Source organism: Odontesthes bonariensis, chromosome 2 (assembly GCF_027942865.1).
Source record: "Odontesthes bonariensis isolate fOdoBon6 chromosome 2, fOdoBon6.hap1, whole genome shotgun sequence".
In the NCBI taxonomy this organism is placed as follows: domain Eukaryota; kingdom Metazoa; phylum Chordata; class Actinopteri; order Atheriniformes; family Atherinopsidae; genus Odontesthes; species Odontesthes bonariensis.
The window spans coordinates 43,381,959-43,403,154 of record NC_134507.1 but is presented as its reverse complement, the minus strand read 5'-3'; the positions used below and the strand labels follow the sequence as shown (position 1 = coordinate 43,403,154).

General features: G+C 39.1%; 1 protein-coding gene across 1 annotated transcript in view; it reads left to right on the top strand.

Moving 5' to 3' along the window:
• Positions 1-21,196, top strand: part of shtn1 (shootin 1) — a 71,099-nt gene that overhangs the window by 37,852 nt on the left and 12,051 nt on the right. Inside the window, exons 4-9 of the mRNA XM_075473093.1 lie at positions 4,073-4,170; positions 5,791-5,872; positions 12,326-12,420; positions 12,526-12,672; positions 18,650-18,803; positions 20,516-20,627. Coding sequence (XP_075329208.1) covers positions 4,073-4,170; positions 5,791-5,872; positions 12,326-12,420; positions 12,526-12,672; positions 18,650-18,803; positions 20,516-20,627 — 688 coding nt within the window. The remainder of the gene's footprint in view (positions 1-4,072; positions 4,171-5,790; positions 5,873-12,325; positions 12,421-12,525; positions 12,673-18,649; positions 18,804-20,515; positions 20,628-21,196) is intronic.

Here is a 21,196-nt window from a genome sequence, read left to right as displayed (position 1 = left end):
CGAGATGATTGTTCCCACACCATGCCACAAAGCGGTCCATATGGTGTAATTATGGACTCACTGTGGTAGAGGGTAGCCCAGAACATTGAGCTGTGAATTCACATTAATATTATCTACAGAGAGAGTTAATGTGTTATTACTATAGGAGCGTATATCTTACCCTGCACTGCTGCCGGTTTATGATGGTATCAGTTCAGTTGAAGCCAGGTTACAAACACATCACCCCAACGCATTCATGGTGATCTCTGGAGATTTCAACCACATCTCTTTTTGCTACACTTTCATCACCTGTCAACTGCTCCAACTGAGACAATAAAACATTGGATTCATTAAATGGTAAGAGATGCACATAGCTTCTGTGCACTACTTTGTTCAAGAGCACCCTGTGATCACAAAATATTTGAGGAGATTGTCTCAGAAAGCTGAGGAATCTCTGAAGATTGAAGGATTCTCTTTCACTCTTAATTATCTTTACTGTAGGCTGGAATGCTCTCTGTGAGCCACATGGAAATGCCATTAAAGCTATGACTGTGTGTGACAAGCTACATTAATATTTGTATTGAGCATATCATCCCAGGTGCTGCCCTAATAATAAGCCCTGGATAACTAGTGACCTGAACAAAACTGCTGAGCATAAAGACGAAAGGTAAGAAATAGTAAGGAGATGCACAGAAAAAGCTGGAGAACAACACTAAGAATGTGTGGTTAAAGATGAAAAGGCTTGAAGGAGAAGCGGAAAGTGCCATTCAGACTGATGGGCTGCCTCAGAAAAATGTTCTGCTCAGGTCCTCACGTCAGCCAGTAATTATACCTCAGGTGATAATGGCTTCATACTCTACAATGCTTTTCCCATTATGTTGTAGTTAAGTGTGTTGGTAGATAAATAAATATGTCTTTTGCAAATTAAGATGATGACTGGAGGCGGTTATATATTTCTTCTAAATGTGATTATAGAACATTTGTTGTAAATTCTGAGAATCCACCTTACCTCACAGTATTTTCCTAAAATGAGTTGTATCCTTGTCCTACCTAACAACTCTTAACATCTTAACCAAAATAACTTTCTGGTTAAAATTTCAACAGTTTGTTTACTCCTCCATTAGCAAAAGTAAAACGTTGGATTTATTCTATGCTAATGTCAGATATGCCATTTTAATACAATTCAGGTTGTGCTGTTACTGTATGTGAGAAACTCTAGAAAACAGAGGTTGATGTCCCCTCAATCACTTAAATTATTGACTACCTGTGCTCAAGCTTCAAGGTCCTCAAGCTTCCAGCATAACCTCTCAGCAGAGTCCTCATCTCCTTAAATACCCTGATGACTCTGCCGTTGTTGGGTGTGAGTGGACAAGAGGATGAGGAAAGGGAACTGGTTATTCACTTTGTCGCAAAACAAAAGAGATGATTGTGGATTTTAGTTTTGTCAGGAATATTTTCATTCTATGAAAAAAATGGAGCTGTTTGAGGTCTATAGATACCTGGAACTTTACCTGGACAACAGACTGGACTGGAAATACAACACTGAGGCCATCTACAAGTTGTTGTTGCACCAAGATGTTGCATATATTCTACATCTGTGGAAGATATGCAACAACTAAGTCTGTGGTGGAGAGTGCAATCTGCTTTGCAGCCATGTGTTGGAGCAGCAGAAAAGCCAGAGTCAAAGGTTTCCTGGGGAGAAGCAGAACAAACCAGACTTGAGTATTCTTCAAGCACAAAAGCATAAAAAATCTGACTTAAAGCTCGACGCAGAATTGACCGGAGCTGTACCACATAGGATAACCAACGATCTGGCTACGAAAGCGGAAGACCGGAGCTCAAATGCACAGAGACTGAGAGTCCACCACGAGTGAGTTGAGTCATTAATCAGCACAGCAGCAGCCACCACCACACCCTGCCGGAAGTCTAGGAGCCACACATGAACCAAAAAGAAAGTTAAAGGACAAGACCGTTTTTTTTACATTGGACCCTTGATTTCACATTATAACATGATGTTCTACTCACCCCTGCTTGTTGTTGGTAATTTGGAGCTGTTCCGAAGATATTCGATTCCTATGGGCAACGTTATACAGGCACAAACTATGCTGTTTATAATTTATTAATTACTGTACACTAGCACTGATAACGTGGAGGTGCGTCGCTTACTTACAAAAAATCCGGGTTACTGTAATTTTGATTTTTTGTCGTAAAGTGGGTGTTACTGACGTCATTGTCGTGCTACTACCACAGACAGCCCACAGACCTGCTGCCCATTTATTCATTCGGCTAAAATTCAAAATTACAGTAACCCGGATTTTTTTAAGTAAGCGACGCACCTGTCACCCAATGTCCAAAAAAACGGTCTTGTCCTTTAAACAAAATAAAAGCATAACAAAACACAAACCCTGACATCCTCAGCCTTTGCTCATCTCTATCAGCAGCAATAACCATACAGAACAACTGCTGATCTTGAATAATATTACAAATGATCAAATAAAAACAGTCCAGTTTCCCTTTGGGATTCATCAACTATTTTTTTCATTTAATTAACATATAATTATTGTTCATTTTTGAAAACTCATGACACAAAGAAATAATGTATAGAGCTGCCTGCCTTCTCTTTTTTTATCCCTGTTTTTAGCTAAACATATATATTAAATGTTGTAAGGCTAATCAGATTAATCCACCTTTATATACTGTCATTTCTGCTACCACCAGACACAGACTTATTGGTAATAAAGAATGGTAAAGTAACACTGAGTTACTTAAATTGCATGTAGCATATACTGTAACAATAACTTATGTTGTAAATGTAGTAGTGTGCATTTTAAGAGTAATCATTTTTTTAGTACAGCAGAGTTGTAGTTTGTCCTCGATAAACATTCATCATCCCTCAGTGTGAAGAAGGATTCCTTTAATGGGATTTAATAGTGTTCTCAGAACAATGGGAAAAGTGGAATCCCCTCACTCTACATCACGCTACTGTTTTACAGATGTACAAATAAAGGTGCTGTTTACACATACCCGGGTATTTTGATAAACGCATATTTTCTAACCTTCGTTTGCAAAAAAAAACTAGGTGCACACAGCCCCGTTTTTAAAAAAAACACGTCTACATTAATCCGCATAAATACGCTATCAAGAGCTGTTAAATTACGCCAAGCCTGACGGTGGCAGTGTTAGAACAATGAGAATTCCACACAAGCCAATCAGAAGCCTAATAGAGAACCGCTGACAGGAAGAACTTCCGGATCCTGTTCAAGAAGAAAATATGGCGCCAGGCTCATGTGTGTGGACTGACAGCGAGACTGAGCTACTTTTACACGTTGCGCTGGACTATAAAACTGCTAAAGCCCTGAAAAATGTCTTTGTTGTTCAATACATTGTATGACTGTAATTTTCAAAATCACACAAGCGAGTACAACAACAGAAATGCTGCTAGTGCCTCCATGCTTGCCAGATAAACAATGGACGGAGAGAATGGCGTTTTCACGCTAGAATCCTGCCAACATGGCGGATAGGGGCGGGGCTCTGTACCATGACGACAACTCCTCATTCCATTCCCAAAACTCCGTTTTTGTCTCTTTCAACCAGTTTACACACAAACGCTAAACGGAGTTTTTAAAAAATCTCCACTTTTGCCGGAGTTTTTTTTTAGCTTCGTTTTCGGAGGAAAAAACTCCGTTTGTGCATAAACGAAAGGCACAAACGAAGGGAAAGGTCTTCGTTTATCAAAATACCCGGGTATGTGTAAACAGCACCAAAGTCATTTGCAACTGTGTGTTTTAGATATTTTCCCAGTATCACATTCAGTGACTGGCAAAAAGGACAGTTGCACTAAATGTGGCTGCAGAAACAGCCATTGATAATGTGTGTATTTGGTCAGGTGAGAAAAGTTGGATCGAACCATAAAATGGCATAAAATGGTCACATTTAACCTGAAAATGAAGTCTTCCACCAGGAGAACTATGAGGTTTCAGTGAACAACTTAGTAGATATTGATATTGATATCATATGTATTTTGTCCATCAGAACAATGTTTAAAAACTCAATTCACTCACGCCTTAATGTGTTTGTTTTTTTTCTTTTTCAGAGCTACGGAGTAATTTAGAATTGACGCTTGAGAAGAAAAATCGAGCAATCTCGGATCTAGAGTCAGTAAGACAGCAACTGAGGGACACCAGGGATGCAGTAAGTTGTCCTGTAACCAACAATGAAGAGTTAAGACTTAGCAACAGTGTTCATAAAGTGTAGGACACACTGCTACCAGTTGCAGAACAAAGGTATTAATCAGAAATAGATCATCTCACATATAACCCCGTGCTAAGGTGTCTCAAGTTGATGTTGTCTTCACGTGTTCTGCTTTCAAAGCCGGGTGTGTTTGTAGCACAGATGCAACTGGAAGAAATGAGGATAAGCAGAGAGAGGGACTAAAGCAGGATACGGGTTAGGTGGCAAGGATTCAGATGTATTGCAGCCTTGCTAAAATGTTCCTGGATGTCCAAGGAATGATCCAGGATGGCAGATTGCTGTGCAGGTAGATGGATCATAGGTCAGGGTGACAGAATGGCAGACAGGTTCTCTCTGGAAAATCAGGGAGGACAAGGTGAACTGGGCTTTCCCAAAAAAAGCAAAAACAAGTTGTTCAGAAAGATGCCTTGTTGGCCCTTCTGTGTTACTGAACTGGTTTTGAAAACAATCTGATGATGAGTGGAGGAGAGACAAGAGTAGATATACTGCAGGTGGATGAGTAGATGTGACACGGATGAGAAGGGTAACTGTCAGGAGCTGGACACCGAGGCTGTGTTCGAAACCGCCTACTACATACTACATACTTGCAAACGGCATACTCATCGATCAGACAGTATGCAGAGCGTTTACACACAGTGCACTTCGCTCCTGCCCGAGCTGAAATCAGCCGGCCTGAAGCTGATTTCGCTTAAACCATCAACTCTGTAAATATATAACTTTAGCAACATTTGAAACATTTTCAGGCGAGAAAGTAGTCGTTTAGATCCCCAACGTGACAAAATACCGGCTGTTTACAATTTTGTTCCCACGAATTCGGCGCTACTAAAGCTAGCCGCAGTGAGTAACGCACTTCCGGTTATTTTCACAAAATGAACCTACCCTCGTTGTAGCTAGCTTGAAACTGCCGTTTTGACAGGAAATGACGATCGGCGACGTCAAGTTACGTTTCATCTTGGGTAGTTTAAGTATGACAAATAACCACATGATGCATACTCAACATTTCGGCGAATCTAGTATGCATCCGGGAACTTAAAAAAAGTTAAAGTTAGTAGGAGTAGTAGGAGAAGTATGCGGTTTCGAACACAGCCCGAGTCTTCTGAACACAACTCTCAGTAGAGACAGACGGGAGGATAACAAACGTACACAAAAGAAAAAGGGGAATGGGAAATTAATTAGAAAACAAAACAAAAACAGAAAACCTGAGTGCAACATTCACACCTGTTTCCTGTTGTCTAGACACCCTCTGCTCAAACGCAAACCCAAAAAGTTCCCAATACAAGGCATTGATGTTCATGACAACAAAATCTGCATTGCTTGCTCCTCATTTTCTAACTTTGCATTAGTGCTGAGGTTTTTCATGGCTCAGTTTCACAGTATTTTATCATTTCTGGTTTCTGAAATTCTTTCCTGCAAGTTGTAGATTAAGTGTAAAGAGTAACTGTAAATGCTATTTGTAATGTGTACGACTGTGTTGTAAAATAATAATAGATACCAACAAGAAACTAATATTTTATTTTCTCTGTATCATGTTTTTTAATGTGTCCTTCCTTTTATTTGCAGCTTATGAAAGAAAGTCATGACAATATGGTTTTAACTGCTGAGAGAATGCAACAAAAGAAGCTCCTGGAGAAATATACCAGAGGTTAGAGTGATGTCCATATTTCATAGGTGCTGTGCATATTTCAGATAAACTATTATTTTTCAGGTAAGGGCTAAAGAGAGGAAAGCCCTATTTTTTTTAATTAGAATTGGTATATGAACCATTAATGGCTTCTTTGATTAGTGAATGTGATGGCATTTTGTCATTCAGGCATACTGTTAAGGTCACTGTTAAGTCAATGTTCTTTACAGCTTCATTCAGACATGCCCACAACAGTAACAAAGAGAACACCCACCATATTTGCTATTCACACAAAATGGATGATACATTCAGTGAGGCCTAACGCATGGGGTTGGAGTTTTTTCACCGCAGCATGTCATGTTGGCATTAGAAATTGCTTTTAAGAATGATGGCAATGGATGAGGCAATTAAAAACTTTAAGACTGCTTAGCAGCTGGTGTGATAAAGGACTGATACTGGCTTCTTACTCCCAAAGGTTTTGTTGCAGATATAATAATAATAATATATTTTATTTATAAAGCACTTTACTTCAATTTAATGACCTAAAAGTGCTACATTTTAAAACTAGCATTTAAAAAAACAGTAAAATAATTTTAAGATTTTTCAGGCAAACTAAAGGCTTTTCTAAAAAGGTGAGTTTTCAGGCCTTTTTTAAAAGGATCCACAGTCTGTGGTGTCCTTAGATGGTCAGGGAGAGCATTCCACAGACTGGGTGCAGCTGAGCTGAAGGCCCGGTCGCCCATAGTCCTAAGCCTTGTCTTCTGGAGCTGGAGGAGATTGGCCTGTCCAGAGCGGAGATGACGTGAGGAGGAATGGGGGGCGATGAGTTCTTTGATGTAGGGGGGGCAGTGCCATGGAGGCACTGGTGGGACAGAAGGGAAATCTTGAATTCGATCCTGTACTGGACAGGAAGCCAATGGAGGGATTTGAGGATGGGTGTGATGTGGTGGTACTTCTGCACTCCCATCAGGATAGTGTAGGAGACCATAGACCAGTCTAAATGATCATAATCATTAGCAGTAAAACCCTTATCTTTTTCTTTGCTCTGTGGTTGTCAGACAGAAATCAGAGGCTGCCTCCAGCCTCTGCATAAATGCTAGAAAACATTCAACATAGTTTTATTCTTACACATGTGGCTCAGGCAATATGAATACGTAAGGGTTTTTAATACAAGCTAATAACTGGCAGTCGGGAACATCTAGATCATTGAATGTCTGCCTCCCTCGTGTAATTCACTGTTGTTGTTTTTTTTGACAAATATCTTTATTGATTTTTTTCTTTTAATTAACAAACAACCACATACAAAAACAAAACAACAAAAACAAAAACAAAAGAAGGCACATTAACAGACATATTCATCAAGCACAACAGTAAGTAGATACAAAGTCCGAAAATTAACATTAGTGAAGAAAGTAAAAAGAATAACATGACCAGAAGAAGAAGAAAAAAGAAAATAAATTATACAATCTCCGACAAACCCCCTCCCTCCAAAAACTCCATAAACGAATCCCAGATCTTAACAAATCTGTTATATTTCCCCTTGATCAAATATGTTAATTTCTCCATGGCTATACAGTGTCAGAGTCCTTCAGCCCACATTTGCTTACTTGGCCTATACATAGATCTCCATGAGAGCGCGATTTTATGTTTAGCTTCAAGTATACAATATATGACCACTGATTTCTCATACTTACTGAGTGTACAATTTTCTGGGTAAAGTCCCAGAATACAAAGCTTAGGGCATAGTGGAAGATGTGTATCAGTGATCTTAGACAAAGTCGTAATTATCTCCTTCCAAAATTCTTGAATAATGTAACATTCCCAAAGACAATGAAATAAAGTCCCTTTATGTGTACCACATTTAACACATAGATCAGGTGTGTTAGGATCAATACGATGTTGTACTACTGGAGTAATATATGTTCTCATCAGCCATTTGTACTGAAGTAACTTAAATCGTGTATTTATCGTTTGAACTTGGCTTTGTAAGCATACATGGTTCCATTCTTCATCAGATATTTCTTCTTTAAGATCTAGACACCAGGCATGTCTTTTATCATCTGAGGTCTCTATTGATTTTGCAATGATACTGTGATAGAATCGAGAAATGAGTCCAGGTCTACCACAATAGTTCACAGCTATCATTTCAATAGTGTTCAGGGAAGGCATGTTTAAGGAGTTTTGAGTTTGTTTTATGAAATGTCTAATCTGCAAATATTTGAAAAAGTGCTTGGCACCAATTTTAAACCTTTGCTTAACATCAGTAAAACTTAAAAGAACATCTTTATCGTAAAGATCTGATATTTTGTTGATACCCTTATTAGCCCATATCTTAAAGCCAAGATCATTTGTACCTGGTGTGAAATTTCTATTTCCCCAAATGGGAGTAAATTGGGATAAAACAGCATTTTCTTTTAAGTAGTTCAAAACCTTATGCCAGATGGTCACTGTATTTTTAACAAAAGGATTTAGGGTACATTTTTTCAAAATAGAAAGATTAGCTGAGTGGAGATATAACTTAAGAGAGATTTTGGTGGTTGTCTTCTCCTCAATCCTCGCCCAGTTAGGGAATGATGTAGTGTAAAACCAGTATGAAGCCGCTCTCAATTGTGCAGCCCAATAGTATCCTTGGAGAAAAGGGAATTTTAACCCACCCCTATCATATGGTAAATACAAGAGAGTCATGCGTAACCTGGGGCGCCTATCATTCCAAATAAAATGACAAAAGATCTGCTTCATTTTGGCAAAAAAAGTTAGTAGGAGGAGCAAGTGGAATGGTATGAAAGAGGTAAAGGAGCTTAGGCAGAATATTCATTTTCAGAACATTAACACGTCCAATCATAGACAGTGGCAGGGATTTCCATCTGTTTATAGAGCCTGTCACAGACTCGACTATGGGGTCATAATTAGTGGGTACCAATGATTCCATTGTTGATGTAATTTTAACACCCAAATATGTGAAACTATCCTTAACATTCTTGAAGGGAGTGTATAGCGGTGGGGTTATTCTTTCTGAGCTTTTCAGGAACATAATTGTAGATTTTGTTGCATTAACTTTATAGCCAGAAAAACTCCCAAATATTTCTATAGATTTCAAAAGGGCAGGTACAGATTGCTTCAGGTTGGTCAGGAAAACAACCACATCATCAGCAAAGAGAGCTATTTTATTCTCAATATCATTTATGTTAATACCGGTTATCTCAGGGTTATTTCTGATTGCAATAGCCAAGGGTTCTATAGCTAATACAAAAAGAAGAGGTGATAAGGGACATCCTTGTCTTGTACCTCTGGAGAGAGGAAACTGTTTTGACACTATGTGGTTTGTCAGTACTGATGCCCTTGAGTCATAGTACAGGATCTTAATCCAGTTAAGGAAATAACTGTTTATACCAAAACGTTGAAGGACTTCAAATAAGTATGTGTGTTCCACCATATCAAAGGCCTTTAAAGCATCTATACCTATTATGGCCATGTCAGATGTTTCCTTTTTAACATGTATAATATTTAACATTATACGGATATTGTGGAAACCTTGTCTACCCATTTTAAAACCATTTTGGTCTGGCTCAACAATAGATGGCAAATGCTTCTCTAGACGGCGTGCAAGAACTTTGGCTATTATTTTGGCATCATTATTGTTCGAAGATATTGGGCGATATGACTCACATTTTGTAGAAGGTTTGCCAGGTTTTAATATTAAGGTTAAGAGTGCAGTCTTTAGCGTTGGGGGTAATTCACCTTTCTCTAATGATTCCTCACACATATCTAATAAGGGAGTAAGTAGCATACCTTTAAAAGTTTTATAGATGTCAATAGGAATGCCATCAGGCCCTGGTGTTTTCCCTCCTTTCATACTATCAATGGCCTCTGATAGCTCAGACCGGGATATTGGGAGGTTAAGTTCTTTTTGAGCATTATCATCCAGTCTAGGTATGTCTATTTGGTTTAAAAAGTTTTCAAGTGAGTGAGGAGTTGCTTTAGTTTCTGATCTATATAGTTTTGAATAGAATGCCTGAAAGTTTTTATTAATATCTTGTAGGTTAGTAATTTGTTTCCCTAGTTCAGACTCAAGTTCAAAGACTGCTCTTTCATTCTGTAATGATTTTATACGCCAATAATTCACTGTTGACTCTATCATGTTTTTTGAGATCATCCAACGTGTTAGAGCCGAGGGAGGTTCGTCAGTGAGAGTGATCACTCTGATTGGGTGCTTAGCATGGTAAATTACCTCTGTAGTGGGTTTATCTGAAGGTACATATACTTTATGTACGCAAGTATATGTTACAAGTAACATGAAACTTAAATGCTTGATGAGAGCATGCATGTAAAAAAAGGTCCATATGCTGTGTTATTTTGAACTAAAACACAGGTTTTTAAGTCTAAACACATTAAAAACACCCAACACAGCTAGAACTTTGTTTGATAAAAAAAAAACTGAACTACTACTAAGTGACTTTGCACAGACATTGTTTTCTTTAGATTTTTTACCTTATTTAATAATGTACAAACTCCTGCTCCATTCTGTTCTGCAAAGTTAGTCCCAGATGTAGATTGCATGTTGTAGGTGGCAGTTGATGGTTGTCTTTGCCATTTCTTTTGAATGTTGTGACTATTTGTCTATGAAAATAATAAGAAAAGAAAAGAAAAAACTTTTGTCTTTAAGGTTATCAAACTAAAATTAAACAGAACTCAAATAGTTACTTGATGCACTGTGGGTTTCTGGTTTACGCAATGAGAAGGTCCAAAAACGTCAAAATGTAGTCCATCGTGGGTTTTTATTCTGACTTTGCAGGCAAAACAGAACATGACAAGCTTTATGAGATCCCTTCTTGCCTCTCCTGCTCACCCACCTTGACGAACTGACAACTGAAACTGCTAACTGGTAAAAAAAACATGTGACCACCCAAGTGCGCCCAGACCTCCCTAAAACCCAAGTATTTATGTGAAACGCCCACTTCCCAAACAAAAATTAATTAAATTAATTACAAACCAATTTATCCTAAACAACTCAAATTAAACAAAAATGCTAATTATCAACTAAAAACTAAGCAAATAATATAAAATAAATATAAATTCTATGGCTTAACTAGAAATAAAGAAATAGCTCCTACATGCAGGTTTCTTTCCCCCAGATACAGGCAGCGTGAGAAGAGATATTTAGGGGTGTGGTCAGGTATATTGCATCCCTAATGATAGTTGGGAAAACTATTGAGTAGGAAAGTGTTGAATGCATTGTTGATCATTTTATCACCCATTCTGTAAGGGTCTTGTCGAAAACAGACTTTATGTCAAATTAAATTACACCTTCACTTATGCATGCCTGTTCAATGATTGGTCGATGAGTCATGAATGATTGCATGCATGACTGCAGTCCAATGTGGTGTCAGATCGATATTTACTGCTCTACTGGACAGCAAAACTTGCACCATTGTAGCAGTAACTCCTTATGTCATCAACCGAGAATGCACTGCATACGTAAAGTAATGTAGGCCTCTATAGTTTAGAATTTTAAAATGATAAAAACAATCATAATCATATTCATATCCTCGTTGATATTCATATTATAATCAATAATATGAATTTCATACATACTGCAGCGAGAGAAGTGAACAATTTTTGTCTAAAAATCTATGTTACTTAGAGTCCCTTTTAGATTTAATTTACAAGACAGCTTGTTGTTAGTGTCTGAAGTACATGTTCTATGTGCACACAGAAAAACAAGCAAAGAAAAAGCAATACATATGGAAAAAGAAGACTTAATGATATTATCCTAAAACAGTTTGTACAGTTTGTAAAGTCTTGTATCTGTTGCCAGAAATGCAGCATTACTAATTTCTTTGATCATTTAAAGCCAAACTCTGAATGACTAGTGCACAGCGAGACCTAAACACTCGTATATTAATCTACCTCAACTCCAGCTCCAAAATCACTAAGGAATTGTGTTTGAAACAAGCTCCGTAACATTAGAATAAAACTTTAGCTGTGAAAATGTTTTTTGGCAGCACTGGAAAAAATCAAAGTCTTACCAAGTACATTTGTCTCATTTCTAGTCCAAATATCTCATTACACTTAATATAAGACACAACTGCCAGATATAGGGACTTGTTTGAAGACAAGACATCTTGAATGTCTTGTTAAATGAAAAAGTCACATATCATATGAAACAAGCTTTTTTTTTTACATTTGAAGAGGTTTTAAAGCTAATTTCAAGATCACTTTTATCTCAAAAGTCCTAAATATCACATCTTATTTCAAGAAATCTTGACAAGCCGATTTTCACTAGATCCATTGGCAGATTTTTTTGCTTATTTCAAGCAAAAGTGTCTTTTATTTGTTGTTTTTTTTTTACTTATTTTTGGAGGGGCATTTTTTCCAGTGAGTTCATTAAGTTAAATACAAAGATTAAGCTATTGTTGATATATTTTGCACTACTAGTTGCTCTGTGCTCATCAAACCTCTCCATGTATGAATCAGTGTCTCAGTTTGCGGTGCAGGAATATGAGGCTTTACAGGACACTTTGAACGTGGAGCAAGACCTAAGGACAGAGGCAGAGCACTTTGCCAGAGTGGTAAGATGTTTTTTCTCCTCTGACAACAGTCCTACATGTCAGTAAACTGCAACTTCCAACAATGTATCCTGACTCTTTTTATAGGATAGTTTTTTTTCCTTTCAGATGCTGGTTGAGCAAAAGAAGCTTAAGAGACAGAGTAAAATCCTGATGCAGAGCTCCTCATCAAGTCAGGCTTTGCAGGATGCCCTTAGTCAGGTTGCCAGTTTGACAGCAGATCTGGAGACACAGAGGCTGGAGCACCAAAACCAGGTCTGTGTACAAAACTTCAATTCATTTTTATTTATATAGCGCCAAATACAACAAATGTCATCTCAAGGCACTTAAATAATAAAGTCCAATTCAAGCCAATTGGAATTCAATTCATTGTAATCATAATTGTTTATAAAATATCCTAAATTTGAGTGCTAACTTAGGGATGTGGAATCTGTGGCAACTTAAGCCACTTGTATTACACTGATTTTCCTACAATTTTTTTTCTGCCTACCTCGAGCCAGGGAGCAACGCCAGATTGCACATTCCGGCAGTTGCCCATTGCAACACAATCCTTGCTATCTCTGCATTTGAGGTTACACTGAGGGAACTGCCAACTCCCGTTACTGCAAGGGGAATAGTGGAGGCTGATACCCTAATGATCATAAAAAGGGAGTTAAATAGTTCAATGAATTTTCAAATGTGTTAAGAGTATGCTCTATCAAAGGCAACTGAGAACTTCAGGTGGAGATGTTAGACAAGGCGACTGTCCTCGGGGCAGATTCCAGTGACTGATTTGGGTACCCTGCTTGCCCATTTGTCTATGGCTTGAATCCAGAAGAAAGACTAAAGGTTTCTCCAAGGCCTAAACAGAAGGATTTCTAAAGCTGAGATGGAATTGGGGACCCCTGTCAGATACTATGTTGGTGGAGATGCCATGCAAAAGAAACACCTGGTTCACTAGGGATACCCCAGGCAACTTTGGAAGAGGAACTAAAGGTACAGCCACAGAGAATATATCTACTATGGTGAGTATAATTGTGTTAGCATTTGCAAAAAAATGAGACAGAGGACCAGCGCAATGCACAAAGGATTTGACGTGTGTACACATAGTAGGAAACTCAAATGATGGAGGAAGGCAAGTAGGGCATCCTGGGCCAGGATAACAAGTGATCTAACAGAGATGGGACAAGCAAGCAGTAAAGGGACCAGTTCATGGATCCAGTTGTTGAGTTTGAGCTTGGATAACCTGATTATAATTGCCTCATGTGACAGCAGCAATGATTCAGAAGACGGCATGATGGCTTCTATATCATGATGATCCTTTACAGGGGCAAACTGGCATGACGAGGCATTAGGCTTTATAATATATGAATCAAGATGATAGGAGGGAAGCTGAAACAATCAAAAACAAAGCCCATCTGACCTATTGTGAGTTTGGTTGTTTGGGGGTTTGTGAGGATAGAAGTCACAAGGATGTAACTTTAATCTGAGCGCAAACACTATGAGACAACTGCCCCTAACCCAGTATTGGAGGGGTTCACTTCCACGATGAACTGGTTAGTAGGATCAGGTTTAATGAGGATTAGAACTGACATAAAATGTCCCTAGAAGACTCACCCTCTGGGGTCCATCTGAAAGGTGTTGCAGAAGAGGTAAGCAAAGTCAGTAGGGTGGCTATCTTATTACGATCATGGATTAATCTTCTGTAGAAGTTAGTGAATCCAAGAAAGTCCCATTATCTCCTCGTGGTGAGGGCTGAGGTTATATGATTTACACAAGCCACATGTGACTCGCTGAGCACCAGTGCATTCAGCGGTGTGGACAGTGGGGTGAGCTCAAGGGAGAGTTTGGAAACCAATTCAGTGTGAAATGGAGAAGAGTCCTTAGAAGACATGGTTACAGGCAAGAGACTGCTGAGGTGATTGGAAGTAGAAGTCTCTCATTAGTGAAGAGCTTTCTCTTCAACTTCTCTTAACGTTGAGTGACTTGTTGACCAGTTTCACCACAGTAGAATCAAGCTCCTAACTGAGGTCATCTGGTTCTGTTCTCTGTAGATAGCCAAGCTTTTCCAAGTTGCACGGGCTCTGTTTTGGAAGGAATCGTGGGATCTTGTGGAGATTCCAGATTCTGAGTGGAAAGATTGAATTGAATATCTGGTGTGATATATCTCTCCTGACATAATCTGTTATCAATCTTGACTGAAGCTATGAGAGCATCCAAATTCTTGGGGTGATTTCTTGAAATGAATTCATCCTTGATGTTTTTATTTTGAAATGTTCTGGAAAGAGTGTCACATCAATCCACCTTCTCTCAGCAGCCAGAGTATGGTATCTGATGGCAAATTGCGCAACACTCCAATGTTCTTGAGGAAACCAGATCAACTCCTGGCAGCATCTCCGCCTCTGACTGTGTGAAGTCAAATGCTTTCATCATTTAATCAGTAAATTGCTTGAAATTTAGACTTGCTGCAGACCGAGACACCCAAACCGCTGTACCCCAGTTATGAGCTGCTCCTCTCAAAAGATCAAATTAATATGCAACATCAGAACTCTGTGTGGTACATCAGGGTTTTTTCTTTGAAAACTAAGGAAGCTCAACAAAAGTTTCACTGCTATGTGAAATCTGAATCTACTCAGTCAATATTGTGGTCAGATCACACCGTCATGGATTTTGTTCACTAGAACCAACTGCAAACTGAGAGGCGGGAGAGCAATTAAAGGGAATTTACATAACACTAAGGTAAGAAATCAATCAGAGAATTCAGTCAGAGTAATCAGGGGCTGATTCTTTGTTAACTCTCGATGGGCAGTCTCAGCCAAGTGCAATTAGCTAACACTTTAATGGCCGTGTCCAATCGTGTGCCAAATATTAAATTGTATTAAATTTAATTCAATTAAAGGGGTTACGCCTGAAACGTCAGCGAAGGTGTCAGCCCTTCTCGTGTGAAGACACTCGAGTAAAACCTTGCATTTCTACCTGCGAGCAAGGCCACTGAACAAGGCAACCCTGTCCTACTTGCCTCATCCATGTCGCTCTGGCCTCACCACCTCCTTTTAAAATGTACATCAATCCCATTCCTGTTGTCTCCAGCTCGCGTAGAAGGTTTCACACAACCAAATGCCACTGCAACCTTAATAACCTCCGCTCTCTAAAACATACTTTACTCTGTGACACTCCCTTGTCTGTGGGGTTGTGGAATTGCCAATCGGCAGTACACAAAGCAGACTTCATTGCGGCTTATGCCAACCACCTCTCACTTGAAATCCTGGCTCTCACTGAGACCTGGATTAAGCCTGAAAACAATGCTACCCCGGCTGCACTTTTGACCAACCGCACATTCTCCCACACCTCTCGTCCATCTGGGAGAGGTGGTGGAACGGGCCAGCTCATTTCCAACTAATGGAAATACAACCGACTGCTTCCTCATGCTAAATACAACACCTTTGAATACCATGCCATCTTGGTAACTGCACCGGTCAAATTCTACATGATTGTCGTATATCACCCACCATGACAACTCAGTGACTTTCTAGATGAACTAGACACCTTGCTCTCCTCCATCCCTGAGCATGACTGTCCCATAATGGTCCTTGGTGATATGAATATCAACCTTGACAGTCCGAACTCTTCAGATTTTCTGACATTAATACACTCATTTGAGCTACAACTGGTCTGCAGTTCTCCAACTCATTAAGCTGGCAAAGAGCTAGATCTCATTTTCATAAGAAACTGTGCCACAGAGGCCCTGTGGACCCACCTCTGCACTTTTTTTCTACTTTGTCGTATATCACCCACCATGACTCGGTGACTTTCTAGATGAACTAGACACCTTGCTCTCTTCCATCCCTGAGCATGACTGTCCCATAATGATCCTCGGTGATATGAATATCCACCTTGACAGTCCGAACTCTGTTCCAAACTGTGCCACAGAGGCCCTGTGGACCCACCACTTTTCTGACCACTATTTCATTCAATTCAGAGTGAGTCTCCCGAGAATACCCTCTGCTTCCACCTCTGGTTTCCTTCCGCCGCAACCTCAACCTGTCGCCCACCCGCTTCTCCTCCCTTGTTGCCTCCTCTCTTCCGACCTCCAACACATTCCAACACCTCCCTTGAGGTTAATGATACCACGGAGTCCCTCTCCTCTACACTGAGCTCATGTCTGGGTAGTCTGTGTCCTCTATCCACCAAACCCGCTCAATCCTCCCCAGGCCCGCCGATAGGGGGGGACAAACGGGTATTTTGTCCCGGGCCCAGGAATGGGGGGGGCCCAAAAACAAAAACAAAAAAAAAAGGAACATGCGCATTAGTCCGCAAATATGTCCAAATGTTTCAGGCACGCACGCCAATCAGGTTGAATTGATTTGAGAATCATCCCCGGTCAGCTGAATGACAGCCAGTGTAATGCGGCTCTGGTTTAACCTTATTCTGTTTAAAATAAGCCAGTATAGACATGGCAACGTGTGAAATTGCCATTTAGAGAATTTTTTCCCGGGCCCTCCCAAACCTGTCAGCGGCCCTGATCCTCCCAGTCCCACACAAAACTGATGTCACAAAAACTGGCACTCAGTTCTTTTTTTTTTTTCAACCGGTCATCCACCTATTGATCTTTGTAAGCTAGCTCGCGCTGCACAAGGGATGCATTTGAGTTTAGCTTCAGTTTCAGACTTTTCTTGCATTGCTATGTTTGCTGATCTGCTTTGTTAAACTCAATGTCAGATCTGAGAGCCATAACGGAAGAGGGAGAGCAAGGTAAGAGGTTTTTGAAGAAAGATATGGAAATTAGAGTTAGGTTTTTGTTTACCAGTCTCAGGACGTCTTTCAAGGAAAGACTATTTAAGCTATTTAACTTTCATAGTAACATTTCACCATAAATCTCTAAATTAAACAAAGTATTGAGGGGAATTCATTATGTTACAATAACATTGCTTTGCTTTCTGAAAAGAAGATTTTTAATTTTGACAGAGAGTAAATGCCTGGTGAAATATTACAGGCAATAATCTGACAGATTAATAATTAAAATCAGCAAAATAGCCTCAAGCCCCCTTCCACCTATTTTGGCACAAATGTAAAACAGTTCGAGCAAATTGGGATCACTGATCTGTCCTGATGCCCAAGTGGAGGTGAGCCATATCCTTCATTTTTGGAAAAATCAAAACACTGGTTAAGGAACTGGTATTGTGGAGTAAATTACTGGATATCAACTGGCAGCTTCTCAATACCATTTAATAGACATTATCACCACATGAGTGAACACAGCCAACACTATGCTGCTGATCATTTAACAGGAAAGTAGAGAAATAGACATTTTTATTTATTCATTTTATCATACTGTATAGGCAAGGCAAGGCAAGGCAAGGCATCTTTATTTATATAGCGCATTTCATACCACAGGCAACTCAATGTGCTTTACATAAAGACAAGGCATTTAAAAGAACAGCATAAAGCAGCATAAAAACAAGCAATTTAAAGAGAAAAAAAAATAGAATAAAAATTAAAGCAATCAAAGAAGAGGGGAAAAAGAAAAATATAAACTCAACCATAAGCACACCGAAAGAGAAATGTTTTTAACCTGGATTTAAAAGTGCTTACAGTTGTGGCTGATTTCAGTTCTGCTGGTAGTTTGTTCCAGTTGTGTGCAGCATAACAGCTAAAAGCTGCTTTACCGTGTCTAGTCTGAACTCTGGGCTCCACTATCTGACCTGAGTCAGCAGATCTCAGAGCTCTGCTGGGTTTATACTCTGCTAGCATGTCATTCATGTATTCTGGACCTAAACCATTCTGTGATTTGTAGACGAGTAGCAGCACTTTAAAATCTATTCTGTATCTGACCGGGAGCCAATGTAAAGACTTGAGAACTGGGGTGATGTGATGTGATCTCTTTGTTCTGGTTAAAACTCGGGTCGCAGCGTTCTGAATGAGCTGCAGCTGTTTGAGACTCTTTTGGGGGAGTCCAGTCAGAAGACCATTACAGTAGTCATTATAGTTATCTCATATTTGACTTTTTACTATCATTTTATTACTCGTATAATTTCATTCAGTTGTCTCTCTGTTATAATTGTTCTTTAATACCTTTGAATGAAGTAAGAAATAAATCCAGCTTGAGATTAATATGCTCTACATGTCGCCATCATCATCTTTTGAGTTTTAAATCGATGTATTTTAAGTTGATGCACACATCCTTCCTCTAAAAAAACAAGTATCTCAAATATTTTGTAACAATAAGTGTGTGTTATGTTTGCTCCAACCTCAGACAAAGCAGTTGGAGGAAATGCTAAGGAACTGTGAGGATCAAAGGGAGCTAATGGCATTAAGGCGCAAACTGGAGCTTTTGGAGGAAGAGAGGAATGAGTGCAATATCAAACACTCAAAGGCTGAACAAGAGGTCAAGAATCTGCGGTTTACAGGTGAGGATGTAGACCTTTAAAAGAGACATATTCTGCTCTTTTATCATAAGCTGACATCATTTTCTAGAGTCTTAATTAAATGTCTGTAACATGTTTTGATCAAAATAATACAGAGAGACAGCAGCTTCTTTGTCATCCATTAATTTACACTTCTATTTAAGGCGAGACTTGGCAGGCAAAATCAGTGATTTTTCGTGCAGTGGTAAATTTTTAGATTTTGGGCCAGTCTACTCCTTCAATATGTTCCACTCAACTCCACTCTGTCCCTCGCTACCTCAGGAGTTTCTCTTTTGAGATCTGTAGTTCTCAATAACCTCTGAAGCTTGTTATTATAGTATGAGAGCCCAACTACTGAAAAATGAAAGAATCTAAATTAGAGGTCAGATTTACTTGTCAGGATATAAAACATTAAACAAATCCTGTGGAATATTATTAGCTCATTTGTTTGTGATATTAAGTGAAATACTTAACCAATGATTATATTCTATTTTTATAGCAAAGCAAAAAGCAAGAGCAAAATAGTTTCACCCTCACCCTTCCCACAAACAGGGAATGCAGCATCAGTTAAAGTTTGGTTGGCATAAAAAGGGTGCGACTTAGGTTTCCCGAACAGATCTGAATGGCTTACTGAGTGTCCCATTTTCAGATATAGGGGTTGTAATTATTTTTATTTATTTTTTTCTGTTAGTAGTGACTTCAGCCACTTAAATATATGCTCTCACAGAAAAAAGTGATTTTTCCACATATTCCCTTTAAAGGGATACATGCCTTATTTTCCCTTTTTTGATGTGGGGTTGTGAGGAGTACTTCTGAGTATTTGGTGTCTTACCGGCAGGAGACAACAATCAGTGTGCCCTCAGTGTGGAGAAGCTTTTTGACTAACCAAGCTAACCAAGCTGCTCACAAGAAAGACAACAGAGGAGCAAACTTTCACCAACTAGAAATATATGGAACAAGCAAACTTTATTAGCAGTTTGAGTGAGTGGTAAATTGTGTATTTTTACGCATCTGTGTATGGTCCATGTGACTGTCGGAGATACTCACTTATAGTAATTACTTTACACAACAAAACTGAAAAAATACAAAATTTCCCTGTAAGGCGGGTCATTGCACACTATGGATTAATACATTAGAGCTGTGGTTTTAAAGGTTCTGCCTGCAGGCCTGGGTCACCTCTGTAACATTTAGTGTAGCCTGCACTACTTTATGGTTTAAGCACACACAGAACATATGCAATGAAATGCATGTTGGAAACTGGCACACTCTCTTCATACAGTCAGTACATGAGATATGAATACAGATCATAATCATGAGTACAGCAGATGTCAATAAATCTAACAGCAATCAAACTAATAGACCAGTCAGAAATCCAACAAATGTTAATAGAGGAACAAGCAATAAAACATTTTTTCCTCTTGTCTCCCCAAATCTTATGATAAATTGTGAAGCGGTAACAGATGTGAAACTGATGAAACAAATGGATTGTTAATGCAGTTTTTCTTGATAAAAGAAGTTTTTCTTCCCTTCTGTAGGGAAGCACTGTGTGACGATTTTAGCAATTCCTAAAGGCCCAATATGACTCAAATGTAAACATGAGATTATCTTCATGGCTATCTCAGCCTGGGATATTTAGCCGATGACTATATTAACATGTTATATTCTTGATACTAATAGTGTGTTTGTGATGTAACTGAATGTGTTTGGCTGGCCAGTCGAGGAGCTCCAAAAGAAGCTGCAGGCTGCTGTCAACCCAACCCCACATCCAGCGCCTCCACCTCCGCCTCCTCCTCCTCCAGCCCCAGCTCCAGCTTCAAACCCCCTCAGGTTAAGTCACACTCAGTTGGCCCTGAAGCGAAGTCATGGGGGGGTTTATGTGAGGTGGTCAGGTTACTGTAGCTAGCATTGGATCATTATCAAAAAATCAAATCAAATTTATTTATATAGCACATTTCATGTACAAACAATTCAAAGTGCTTTACATAAAATTATTTTTATTAGGATGATGAAGCTAAGTTTAAGAATACCGGAGCTGTGTACAACACCGCTACTAGGCTTTTCACACTTGTATATGCCTTTATTGGGTTGCCTATAGTTTTTGAAAAGTTTTGAAAATTTACTGTACCTGCAAAACTAAACAAAATCAAAAAAGCAAGGTACTAAATTAGGACTGATAAGAAAACCAAACTCAGGTGTAGATACATGGCTGACTGACAGGGCACACGTGAAAGGCTGTTATGGCTTAGAAGCTATCGTTTTAATTCATCAATAATATAATTCAATTTTGTTCTTTTCCAGAGAGCTGGCTGATTAAGGTCACCAATACCAGAAATCTAATCTGGGATACTATGAAAGAATAACCAACTAACATCGGATTAATTTGTTCTTTTCTCTAC